The sequence below is a fragment of the Myotis yumanensis genome, unplaced genomic scaffold, assembly GCF_028538775.1.
Source record: "Myotis yumanensis isolate MYYU_CA2020_CCGP unplaced genomic scaffold, mMyoYum1.0.hap1 SCAF_14, whole genome shotgun sequence".
Classification (NCBI taxonomy): Eukaryota; Metazoa; Chordata; class Mammalia; order Chiroptera; family Vespertilionidae; genus Myotis; species Myotis yumanensis.
In genome coordinates, this window is record NW_027223765.1 from 54,562,305 (window position 1) to 54,576,138 (window position 13,834).

Below are 13,834 nucleotides of genomic sequence, written 5' to 3' on the forward strand. Positions count from 1 at the left end.
CCCACGCGCTGAGTGCTGCCACGTCCCCGGGCAGTTTCGGCATCTCCCCGTCATCGCCACCTGCATAGGTGCCTGTTTGTGAAGGCGAGGTGTGCCCTCTGCATTCTCACCAAGGAAGCCAAACAGGTTCAAGGGCCCTCAGACAGCAGCTCTCCCGGAACACCCGATCCGCGTGGCAGTCCTACCTCTCGGCTCCGCGCCACAGGAGGCAATGCCCTTCTGAGACACCCCAGGGCTGCTCTGTCCCCCGCCAGGCTGTGCAAGTCAACTAACGCCTACAGGCACCTTATAACAACCGTGGCTGGGAGTATCAGCACGTACAGCAAAGTTTGGAGTAAGAGAAAGGCTGAGGGGGCCATGGACATGTCCATCCCCCTACGGGCAGTGGGCCGACAGCCCTCACCCACCGAGAGGCAGCAGATGCAGGGGTTAAACTCACGGGCTCTGGCTGGCGTCATGCTGTCTGGGATGAATCCCAGCTCCTCCACTTATTAGCTATGTGACCTTGTGTGTGTTACATAAGCTCTGTACCTCAGTATTCTCATCTGTAAAATGGGAGATAATAATAGCACTTATCTAGTAGGTGAGTTACCAAACTTACCTAATAGGATTGGAGTGAGAACAAATGAATGAGTGTACACAGTAAGTGCCCAGCAAATTACATGTTAGTTGCGATGACCGTCCTGCTGTGTAACAGCAGCCCCTGACTTCTAAGCCATGAGCACCTTTACTTCCCCAGAGCCACGACTAAAAGGAAGCTGAGGTAAACAGGGGGTGCTTCTAAGGACCAGGGTCTCCTGACTGTACCACTTGCCAAGGACACTTTCCCCACCGACGAGCTCTGTGACCTTACATGAACTACTCAGCCCCTCTGCGCCTCCATTCTTCTATTTGTACAACGGCATCGTAAGTTTCCTTCTTCGTGGGCTGTGGTGGGACCACATGGAGTAAATGTGCACCGCCTGGCACAGGGCTGGCACACAGGAATGCCCAGGAAGCTATGCCCTTCCCTCCCACCAGTCTAGAGCTGGGATGAATGTCATACTTTGCTCTGCTCTCTGTTCTTAAGGTGAACCACCCTTTTCCAAATGCCAGTAAGAGGAGGAGAAATGATAAGGTATCTTTCTAGTGTCTTGTCTCTGGACCTTGACCCATATTTCTCAAAGTGAAGTTGAGCATGAATTGAAACACGGCTCCGTTTAACGTGCAGCAAACCCCCAGGTTCCTCAACTACGGTGTTCGGGAGAATCCGCCTGGGAACCCGTTGCGAAGGCTGGCGGCCGCCTCCTCCTCAGTGCTGACTCTGTGGCCTGGAGAGAGGCAGAGAGGCCAGGGTTTGCTCACTAAAAATGAGCACTTGTTATAAATCCGATAAAAGCAGTCCAAGGTCAGACAGTGAGAAATGGGGAAGATGGCTCAGTGTGGGGAACCTTTCTTAAGGTCACACAGCGTTGGGGCCAAGAGGTGCCCTGGCCCTGAGCCTTTCCTTAGCATTGCATTCCCTTCTCAAGATCAAAACACAGCATGACTTTTAACATAGTTTCCTAGACTGAGATGATTGTAGGTCATGGTGGACAGAAAACAGAAGCACCTGTCACCGGAAGTGCCTGATAAGGACAGGCACGCACTACACCAGGTCTTGTCACAACTGCTGTGAGCTAGACTTTTGTCTTGTGGTGGTCACCTCATAAGGTGTCCAGTCACTGTCTTTCACACCGGAAACTACTAGTAATATGATGTTGTATGTCAACTATACTTTAATAAAAATATTGTGGCTTCTAATATTTATCCATATTGTGCATTTTTTATGCTATCTAATACTCCAAAGAGTAAACAAACCACCGTCATTTCTTAAAAAAAAAAAAAAAAAGAACCAGAAGAAACATTAAGAAATCCTCGAAGCATCTCCAGTCCTAAACAGCCTCAACAGTGCTGGCAGGTAGCAGACAGCCAATAAGTAATGCTCCAGGAAGTACCCTGCATGCACTTAGCTCTGGCCATGGCTGAATCTGGCCCACACACCACAGCTTCATAATCAAAGTGGACCAGAACTAGTTCCCAATAATTACCATTGACCGTTAATTGATATCTACAAAGATTAGAGAAAAAAATCCAATGGGCTTTTGACTTTTTAAAATATTAGAGTGGATGTAAACTTTTCTTCTTTCTGAAATCATTCTTTGATAAAAACTGTAATTAGAGTTACTGCAGCATTACTATATGTTGTTTTTAAAATTTTGGATGTTCAGTTTCTCAGTAAATATAGATATATTTCAATACTCACAACTAGTCAAATTATACATCAGATAACCAGTGTTTGCTTGTTGCTTATCTTATTGGGAAGCAAGGGTTGGCCAACAACAACATCCATTCACTTATTGAGTTAGTCAACAAAAATTCATGGAATGCCCAATTTGTACCAGACTGTACATATGAGAGCTTGTTTTGGAGTAAACAAAAGTGAAAAATTTCATCCCCTTTTCAGACTATCTGGGATACTCAAACTCAGAAAAGAGGCACAATATTTCTTTCAAGATATTCATGTGTCACCACATACATACACTATGCAGTATGGGCAGTGATGTTTACAAAACCAGTGAGAGCCACCCAGCGTTTTAAATAACATACTCATGGGGCTGGATTCTGCGACTATACAGCCATGTTTGCATAGCCACGCAGAGCTTCAGCAACTGTAGAAATCACATTTTAAAAAATATGTATTTTTATTGATTTCAGAGAGGAAGTGAGAGAGAGAGAGAGAGAGAGAGAGAGAAACATCAATCATGAGAGAGAATCATTGATCGACTGCCTCCTGCAGGCCCCTGCTGGGGATCAAGTCCGCAACCCGGGCACGTGCTCTGACCAGGAGTCGAACCGTAAAACAGCGAAAATCACATTTCTTGCTAACCAGGCATGTAAGAAGACATTGTGGCTTTATCAATAGTTGCGAATAAGAGCGCTCTATTCCTGCCTGTTTCTCTCGGCGGAAGGCAGGCCTGGCGGCGGGGAAAGCTGCCTGCAGGGAGCTTGGCGATGCAGGTGCTGGAGGCCTCGCTGGTGGGAACAGTCCTGTGCGCGGGGTGCAAAGGAGCCCCTCACGCTCAGATTCAGCGCTGAGCCCTGAATGAGCAGCTGCCAGCGTCGGCACCAGACTCCCACCGGCCAGTCCCCCACCTACATGCGTTCTGCATCTAAGGCTGCGTTCTCAAACTGCTCACTCTCTCCTGGGCCGCGATTTGGAGGGCGTTCCTTCCGGGGAAATGCTCTTCAATGAGCACGCATCTTCAGAAATGGCCTGAGAGCCGCCTCACCAAACAGCTGCCGGGTTTTGTTGCCTTGTCATCGACTGGGTCCTGCGATGTGTCTGGCGTTATTGTCTCTAGTCATCTGCATATTACGTAGATGGAAAATATTCAGCTCTAAATTCTTACAACTGAATTAAAAAAATGATCCCAGTAACAGTCACAGGTCACAGTGCCTTACGACATTATGTTGCATAAAAGTTCTAAATGCGTTGGCAAGTCCCACTTAGAAAGCAGCTCCCAGGGCCTGACATTCGTAAGTAGAATGTAAAGGAACCTTACTTTTCATTTCTTCCTCCAGACAACAGAACTTAACACAAAGAGCACTACACGTGAAACATCACAGGTTGACTTTGCATCCCATCTTTTTACATCAGCAACGGAGCAAACAGTTCATCAAGCAGACGGTTTCGCTGGACCATGTGAAATGATCGGGGATAATTGGATTCCTCCACACAGAAGATGATGACCAGCTGCGGTTTTCCTGACTCAGCAGGTGCTGCATTTGCTCTCTGTGTGTTTACTTATCAGTCAACCGCTGGAGCTCTTAGGAAGCTCGTCTCAGGAAAGAGAGGCTGTAACAAAGTCTTTGGTGCCGGGACATTTTATTTCTCCAGAGAGTTAGTCAAAAACTCTGCTTTGAATATTTCTGTTTCTGACCAAGATCGAATAACAAGAATTGAATTTATCCTCTCACCGGAAAAAAAAACCACCCTAAATACTAGGCAATAAATAATGCAACAACATAAAAAAGAAGGGAATTTTACCTTTTGCAGCAGCATGGATAGATATGGAGATTTTTATGCTAAGTGAAATAAGCAGTCAGAGAAAGACAAATACCATATGATCTCACTTATACATGGAATCCAGTGAACAAAATAAACTGACGAGTAAAATAGAAACAGAGGCATGGGTACATGGGGCTTGTGCGACTGGATGAAAGCAGGTGAAGGGATCAGCCAAAATACATATATACACAACACAGACACAGACAACTGTGGGGCGAGCCAGAGGGGAAGGGAGCTGGGCGGTAGGTGAAGGTGGGGATGGAAAGAGACTTTGCTTGGGGCGATGGACACACGATACAGTGTGCAGATGGTGTTTTATTGAGTTGTACACTTGAAACCTTATGGTTTTGCAAAACAATGTCACCCAAATAAATTCAATTTAAAAAATAAATAAATGAAATGAACTTCATACTTTGTGTCATATATCAAAAATAACTCAAAATGGATCACAGACTTAAATGTAAAACTGAAAACTCTAAAACTTCTAGAAGAAAACACGGGAAAAGATCCTTGTGATCTGCCCTAACCGGTTTGGCTCAGTGGATAGAGCGTCGGCCTGTGGACTGAAAGGTCCCAGGTTCGATTCTGGTCAAGGGCATGTACCTTGGTTGCGGGCACATCCCCAGTAGGGGGTGTGCAGGAGGCAGCTGATCGATGTTTCTCTCTCATTGATGTTTCTAACTCTCTATCCCTCTCCCTTCCTCTGTGTAAAAAATCAATAAAATATATTAAAAAAAAAAAAAAGATCCTTGTGATCTTTTGTCAGGCAAGGCTACTGAGATACAATATCAAAAGCCACAATCCATAAAATGGGCTTCATCCAAACAAAAGCCTTCTAGTCTTTGAATGACATTAAGAGGATGGAAAGCAAGCCACGATTGGGAGAAAATATTTGCAATCCATATAACCAATGAAGTACTTGTATCCAAAACACATACACTCTGAGAACTCAATACAAGGACACAAACAACCCAAAGAGATTAAGCAAAAGGTCAAACCTAAAGAAGATATACTGGTGGTAAGTTAGCACATGAGCGATGCTCAACCTCATACCTTAGCAGGAAAATGCAAATTAAAACCACAATGAGATACCACTGAACACTTATGAGAATGGCTAAATGAAAAAGACTGATTATGCCAAGTGTGGAAAATGATGCGAAGGAGCTAGGACTCTCATACACTGCTGGTGGGAATTTTGGAAAACAGTTTGGCATTACCTTAAAAAGTTACACATATATCCACCATATGATCTAGTCATCCCACTCCTAGGTATTTACCCATGACAAAAGAAAGCATGTATATGCTTACAAAGATTTATACACAAGTGTTCATAGTGGTTTTATCTGTAACAGTCCCCAAACTAGTACAATCTAAATGTCCATCAATAGGTGAATGGATTATTTCATGATATGTAAGTCTATCAAATCATCACATCATATACCTTAAACTTACAATGTAATATGTCAATCATCTATATACTAGTATATAAAACCCTAATATGCAAATTGACTGAATGGCGGAACAACCAAACAACCGATCAACTGGTCGCTATGACATGCGCTGACTACCAGGGGGCACGCACAGAACATAGCACAGTGGTTCTCAACCTTCCTAATGCCGCGACCCTTTAATACAGTTCCTCATGTTGTGGTGACCCCCAACCATACAATTATTTTTGTTGCTACTTCATAACTGTAATTTTGTTACTGTTATGAATCGTAATGTAAATATCTGATATGCAGAATGTATTTTCATTGTTACAAATTGAGCATAATTAAAGCATAGTGATTAATCACAAAACAATATGTAATTATATATGTGTTTTCGGATGGTCTTAGGCGACCCCTGTGAAAGGGTCATTCGACCCCCAAAGGGGTCGCGACCCACAGGTTGAGAACCGCTGACATAGCAGGTGTTGACAGCAGGCAGCAGAGTGCAGAACATGGCGGGTGTCAGCCACAGCAGGGTGGTGGAGCAGGTGGTGGGGGCGCCAGACCAAGGCGGGGCACCAGTCGCTGTCATTGGGTCGAGCCTCTGGTGGTTACTAAAAATTCTTTGCTCTCGCCTGCCATGGGCGTCCCACCCAGCACTTGCACCTGCTGCCTGTGCCAGTCCCACTTGAACCCACTGCCAGCACCAGAGTCGCTGCTCGCACTTGCTGCCAGCGCCCGGTGCCACCCTGATCGCTTGGCGCCATCAGTGGGTGCGAGCAGTGGCTTCTGGCCATGATCACCCCTTACAGCTTCTCTGCCTCCCCCCCTGCTCCTAAGGGGCGAGTGGGGCTGGCAGCCACCTCTTGCACCTGCTGCTGGCACTGGCTTCGCTCGCACCCACAGCCGGTGCTGGAGCCGCCGCTTGCACCTGCTGTCAGTGCCTGGTGCTGGTCCCGATCGCTTGGTGCCATCAGTGGGTGGGAGTGGTGGCTGCTGACCCTGATCACCGCTGAGGGCTTCACCACTACCCCCAGCCCTGCTCCTGAGGTGCGATCAGGGCAGCAGCCGCCATTCGCACCCACTGACCGTGCCGGCCCCGCTCGCACCTGCTGCTGGTTCCGACCCCAATCGCTCCATGCCGTCAGTGGGTGCGAGCAGGGCTGGCATTGTCAGTGTGTGGGAGCAGCGGCAGTGGGAGTGGGGATGCTAGCAGACAGGGGACCAGGGGCTGAGGCGGGAGGGTCTGGGCGGGGGCGAGGAGGATGGGCCAAGATCCACCCCTGTGCCTACCGCAGCCTCGTGGCCCACAGTTCCTTTCAAGGTGCACAAATTCGTGCACTGGGCCCCTAGTATATCAGTAAGGCTGGAAAAAAATGGGAAAAATATGGTGAATGGATAAACAATTAAGGTATAGCCACATACCTTAAATACTACTCAGCAATTAAAAAGAATGACTACTGAAACTTGCAACAACATGGATGAATGTAAAAATAATTATGCCTACTGAAAGAAGACAAAATATTATCTATTATATGGATGCATTTATATAAACTCTAAACATTGTAAACTAATCTATTGTGGCTGGATATATTCACTATCTTGATTGTGGTAATCATTTCCTGGGTATTATGTGTGTCATAACTTTAAAGATTATATAATTAAATATGTAAAGTCAATTATATCTCAATAAAGCTGTTAACAAACAAACAAAACTCTGCTCTTGCTGAGTCTCACACAATTAAAGCTGTCTGCGTTCAGTGGACCACCCTTAATATTTTGGGAGCCTAAAGGAAGAGTAAAAATGTAGGTGCCCTAATCATAGCCTTTCCCCCTTTCCTGTCCAGGTCAGGCACCATCCAGCTTCCCTGGCCACCCTCAGATGTAGAGCAATATATATTGGCAGAAGAGGTCCCCCCAGCCTTGGAAGCAGGGGAGAGGGTCTGAGGTCCTGAGCACTGAGACCTTAACCTGGGAGGCAGAGCTGGAGTTGGAGGCCTTTAAAGCACTGCTGTAAGGAGATAAGAACTGAGCATATTTAAAACTTATAGCAATGTGACATGGACGCAACATCCAAGCATGGGGTCATTTTTCTAGCAATTCATGCTTATTGAATTTTACAAAAGCAATATTTCTTCAATGGATTGGATGCATTAAAAAAAAAAGATCCTTGAGATACAAGATGGCAGCAGATTAGGTGGAAGCTACACTCACCTCTTGCCAGGACCAAACTGGAATTAAAACTAAATTATAGAAAAACCATTCTGAATCAACGGAAAACTAGCTGGAGAGAAGCCTTATATACAGAAGAAGCCACACCAAGTCTGGTAGGAAGTGCAGAGGCACAAGAGGGTTGGCCGGGCTCCCACAGATGGCAGCTGAAGTTTCAGAGGGATATCTTAGCTGCAAGAGGTTCCCCTTGAGAAGTGTGGTATCTAAACCCCAAGATGGTCTCCACAGCCTAGAGCACCAGAACTGGGAAAGGTGCCCAATAGCAACTGTCTATGAAAAGCAATTGGGTTTCTGTCCACCAGGGAGAGATGGTTAGAGATGCAGGCACCTCTTAAAGGGCCAATGCACAAAATTTTGTTCCCAGCCACTCATCCTGGGCTCTGACAGAGGGAGGGCAGAGCAGATTAGAGCCACGTGTGGAAAGCATGGAGTTGGTGGCTCTGAAGAGCAAGCTGTAGGGTCAGCCACCAGGATCCCTGTGCTGAGTTATTCTCCCATACTGCAGAAGCCATCTTTCTCAGGCAGAGCATTCCCCACCATGCAGCATCATGGGGGGAAGCAATAGCCCCACCCACTGAAATGCCTCTCACCCCACCCTGTGGAGCTTTAGCCCTGCTGAGGAATACAGTTGAAGGTTCTTTCAGTGATTAAGCCTAACAGGAGCCTGCATGTGGAGGCAGATCTCTGGGTGCCTTGAGGCTTTTTCTGACTTGCCCTCAGGCCCGGTGCTGATAAAAGCCAGCCTTGGTGCATAGCTTGTCCTTTCCACATGCACCCAGGCCCACCCAGCAGAGGGAGACACAAGCTGTGGATCGCTGATAGCTCCAAACAGGTTGCCCAGGGCCAGTCACAAGCAGCATCTGACATAGGTGTTCACCAGAGTTCCTCTGCAAAAGCTCAGAACCATTCCACCCAGTGGTCAGCTTCAGACAACAAGAGAGCAAAATCCAAAAAGTTTCATAAGCAGCATATCCACAGGGAAATCTTGGCAGGCATCAAACCATACTGAGGTGAATTCCATTTCATGTGATTAGCACCTGCACAGAGGGTTGCATGCTGTGTTGGTGGTTGAGTATCAGAGTCAGCTAGCCTGAGGGTCAATCCCACACACAAAAGGGCCAATAGCAATCAAGACTCAATTACAACAGGAAGGACTGCATAACGTGCACAAGGGACATTCCTATGGCATCCAGCTCAGGTGATCAGGGAGACTGAGTTCCACAGGTCACCTACATAAAGCCACCCTGCCAAGACTTGGAGTCATAGCAGTTCTATCTAATACACAGAAACAAACACAAAGAGGCAGCCAAAATGGGGAGACAAAGAATCAGGCCCTAACTGAAAAACAACAAAAACACAAAAATAAGAAGGTTCTCCAGAAGAAGAGCTAAATGCAATGGAGGCAAGCAATTTATCAGATATAGAATTCAAAATAATGATTATAAGGATGCTCTACATCATGAAAAAGGACATGGAAACTATAAAAGAAAGTCAGAAATGGAGAATGAAATATCTGAAATAAAGAATATACTGGAAGGAATAAACAGTAGGTTGGATGAAGTGGAGGATCAAATTGGTGATTTGGAATACAAGGTAGAAAAAACACACCCAATCAGAGCAGCAAAAAGAAAAAAGAATTTATAAAAATGAGGAATAGTTTAAGGGGCTGTTGCAACAACATGAAGTGTGGCAACACCTGAATCATAGGGGTACCAGAAGGAGAAGAGAAAGAGCAAGGAATTGAGAACTTCTTTGATGAAATAATGACCAAAAACTTCCATAACCTAGTGAAGGAAAAAGACATAAAGTTCAGGAAGCACAGAGAGTTCCAAATAAGATGGATCCAAACAGGCCCACACCAAGACACATCATAATTAAAATGGTAAAGGTTACAGACAAAGAATCTTAAAAGCAGCAAGAGAAAAGTTATTTACCTACAAGGGAGCTCCCATAAGACTTTCAGCTGATTTCTCAACAGAAGCATTTCAGGCCAGAAGGGATTGGCATGAAATATTCAAAGTGAGGTAAAGACTGACAACCAAGGCTACTTTACCAAGCAAGGCTATCATTTAAAATTGAAGGGGAAATAAAGAGCTTCCCAGACAAGAAAAAGCTAAAGGAGTTTGTACCACCAAACCAGTATTACAAGAGATATTAAAGGACGTACTTTAAGAAGAAGAAAACAGAGTAACATAGTTAAAAAAAAATAAAATGGCAATATATGCATATCTATTAATAGTCACTTTAACTGTATATGGCTTAAATGCTCCAATCAAAAGACATAGGGTAGCTGATAAGAAAACAAGACCCAGCATATATATGCTGTCTTTAAGAGACCCACCTTAGAATGAAAGATACACACAGACTAAAAGTAAAGAGATGGAAAAAGGCAATTCATGCAAATGAAAAGAAAAGCTGGTGTAGCAATACCTATACCTGACAAAATAGACTTTAAAACCAAGGCTATAGTAAGATACAAAGGACAATACATAATGATAAAGGGAGAAATACAACAAGAGCATACAACCCTTATAAACATTTATGCACCCAACATGGGAGCATCTAAATAGGAAAGCAAATCTTGATGGACATAAAGGGAGAGACTGAAAGTAATACAGTTATAGGAGGTGACTTTAACACTCAGTTGACATCAATGGATAGACCTTCCAGACAGGAAATCAACAAGGAGAAGGCAGCCTTAAATGACACACTCGATAAGTGGATTTAATTGGTATCTTCAGACCACATGTTAGAAAACATAGCAAGTCTCAATAAATTTAAGAAGAGTGAATTCATATCAAGCATCTTCTCTGACCATAATGCTATGAAACTAGAAATCAATCACACAAAAAAAACAAAACAAAATTGAAAAACACACAAAGATATGGGAGGGTAAATAACATGTTACTAAACAATGAATGGATTAACAATGAGATCAAGGGAAAAAAATCAAACGATACCTTGAAATGAATGAAAATTACAACACAACAACCCAACCTCTGTGGGTCAAAAGGCAAGCAGTCCTAAGAAGGACATTCATGGTGTTACAGGCCTATCTCAAGAAACAAGAAAAAGCTCAAGTCACCAATCAAACTCGACACTTAAAGGAACTTGAAAAAGAACAACAAACAAAGCCCAAAATGAGTAGAAGGAAATGATAAAGATCAGCGCAGAAATTAACTAAATAGTGTTTTAAAAAAAACAATACAAAGATCAATGAAACCAAGAGCTGGTTCTTTGAAAGGATAAACAAAATTGACAAACCTTTAACCAGACTCATCAACAGAAAAAGAAAGAGGATTTAAATAAATAAAATGAGCTATGAAAGAAGTAACAACCTGACACCAAACAAATACAAGGGTTTGTAAGAAATTATTATAAACAACTACAGTCCAACAAATTGTACAATCTGGATGAAATAGATAAATTCCTAGAAACATACAATCTTCCTAAACTGAATTAGGAAGAATCAGAGAATCTGAATCGACAGATCACAACTAGCGAAATTGAAACAGTAATCACAGAATTCCCCAAAACAAAAGCCCTGGACTAGATGGCTTCACAGGTGAATTTTACCAAACATTTAGAGAAGAACTAGCATTTATCCTTTTCAAACTCTTCCAAAAATTCAAGATGAGGGAAGACTCCCAAGCTCATTTTATGAGGCTAGATTGTCCTAATTCCAAAACCAGATAAAGACACTACAAATAAAGAAAATTATAGACCAACTAGAGGCCTGGTACATGAAATCTGTGCACTGGAGGGGGGCCCTCAGCCCAGTGTGTGCCCTCTCACAGTCTGGGAGCCCTCAGGGGATGTCCAACTGCTGGCTTAGGCGGGGAGCAGGCCTAAGCCGGCAGTCAGACATCCTTAGTGCTGCCGCAGAGGTGGGAGAGGTTCCCACCACCACGGCTGTGCTCGACAGCCATGAGCCTCGCTTCTGGCTGAGCAGCACTCCCTGTGGGAGTGCACTGACCACCAGGGCGCAGATCCTGCATTGAGCGTCTGCCCCCTGGTGGTCAGTGCATGTCATAGCAACTGCTTGTTCGCCATTCCATTTGTATATATTAGCCTTTTACTATATAGGATATCCCTGATGAACATAGATGCTAAAATCCTCAACAAAACATTAGCAATTGATCCAGCAATAATTAAAAAGATCATGTACCATGACTGAGTGGGATTTCTTCTGGGGATGCAAGGTTGGTATAATATCCACAAATTGATAAACAGGATATACCACATAAACAAAATGAAATATAAAAACCACATGATGCTATCAATAAATGCAGAAAAATCATTTGATAAAATACAGCATCTATTTATGATAAAAACTCTCAGCCAAGTGTGAGTAGAAGGAATATACCTCAACATAACAAAGGCTATATATGACAAACCCAGGTCAACATCACACACAACGGGCAAAACTAAAAGTGTTTCCATTAAGATTGGGAACAAGACAGGGATGTCTGCTTTCACCACCCTTATTCAACATAGCACTGGAATCCCTAGCCACCGGAGACAAGAAATAGACAGAAAAGGTATCCAACTCTGTTGAATAAGAGTGGTGAAAGCAGACATCTCTGTCCCAAGGGAAACATTTTCTTCCTTTTTATGGCCGAGTAGTTTCCCACAGACTGAGCCGCTGCCTCACCGTGCCTAACTCTGAGCAGAGGCTCTGAACAACCTGGGTTGCAATTATGCTAAATGTGGGGACACTATGTTAGAAGAGCTTTCTGGTCTGACTCTGGGAGGCTGCAGGCACCATCTGATGGCGCCTCTGTCCTTCCCCTGGCGCAGCAGGTGCATGGAGGGCAGCTGACTGTGTGAACGTCCTCAGGAGGCAGTTGGCTTCCCCGCTCAGAATTTCAGAATAGCTGCCATTTGGGGGTGGGGGCGAGGTAGGAAGAGCCACGGAGAGACTATGGCCTTTTCCACTTGGACAGGAAAGCAGAGGCAGCCCACGCCCCTCTCGCCCGCAGTCTGCCTGGAGCCGCCCGGGGAAGTGGGCCTTACCTTGTGCACACAGGACTTGGCGTTCAGGAAGAACAGCTCCACGGTGGTCCTCTCCTTTAAGAACGATATGCTCTCAATGTAAAATCTGAAAAACAGCAACAAGTTTGTTTCTTCAGATTCCTCCCCTTCTCCCAGCATGGCTTCATGTCCTCATTCATTTCCCGGAAGCAGAGAGAATTTTGAGAAACCAAGGATGCTCATGCCGCGCCCCCCCCCCCCGACCCCCCCCAATTGTCAAAGCCTGCAACCTGCGGCCTGTGGGTGAATGTGTGCACACACGCGGATCCACTCGCTCGGGTGCTTTGCGGTTGGAGGATGAGTTACAGTGAACCCACCGTGGCCTCAGCTGCAAACCCCGCTGGGCCTGCGCTGTTTTTCGACAATCATTTGGGAGCTCGGGATACCCCGGGCAACTTCAAATCAGGCCGGTGAGGGCTGAGGGCTGAAGGCAGAGCGGGCTGAGTGAGCCAGTGTAGCTGAACCTTGAGGCCTGTGGCTCTCAGACCCCGAGGTGGGAGGGCCCACACCTGCCGCAGCTGCCTACCCCGCAAGCAGGAGTTTCAGCAACACCCTCCTCCCCCATCTTCCCGTCTCCCTGCCAGGCTGGGCTTGCCCTTGGCTGGAGCCACACTCTCAGTAGTACTTGACTTTGGTCTTTTCTCCTGCAAATCGGAGCTTTGGGCCCCACTGTTCCCCCCCGCCCACCCCCACCTCCCGCTTCCTGGGCCTTTGCTGGGTCAGTCTGTGTGGCCACAGGTCCCCGGTAGGAGGGCTGAGAGCCCCTGGGGAGGGGAGGGGACTCCTTCACAACTTCTGTTGTCAGAATCCTGACAGTGACACTGGCTGGCGGGCTCTGGGGCGGGAGGGGCCGCGAGGCTCAGAGGTTGGGGCCCGCTGAGCAGCGCAGGGACACGCCCCGCCCCAGGACCTCCCGGCTCAGCCCTGAGAGAGAGCTTGCTCTGGGGAGGGAGGGTTGAGATGAAGTCGCTGCCTGGCGAGCATGGCCTCAGCTCTGCAGGATCACATCTGGCCTCGGGCACCCCCCACCCCCCTCCCCCCCACCACA

The 13,834-nt window shown here is 45.9% G+C and overlaps 1 protein-coding gene across 4 annotated transcripts in view; it reads right to left on the reverse strand.

The window, feature by feature from the left end:
- FRMD4B (FERM domain containing 4B) overlaps positions 1-13,834 on the reverse strand; it is a 295,154-nt gene that overhangs the window by 82,615 nt on the left and 198,705 nt on the right. For all 4 annotated transcript variants that reach the window (XM_070390990.1, XM_070390991.1, XM_070390988.1 and 1 more), the window contains one exon: positions 12,769-12,853. In XM_070390990.1, the coding sequence (XP_070247091.1) occupies positions 12,769-12,853 (85 nt within the window). The remainder of the gene's footprint in view (positions 1-12,768; positions 12,854-13,834) is intronic.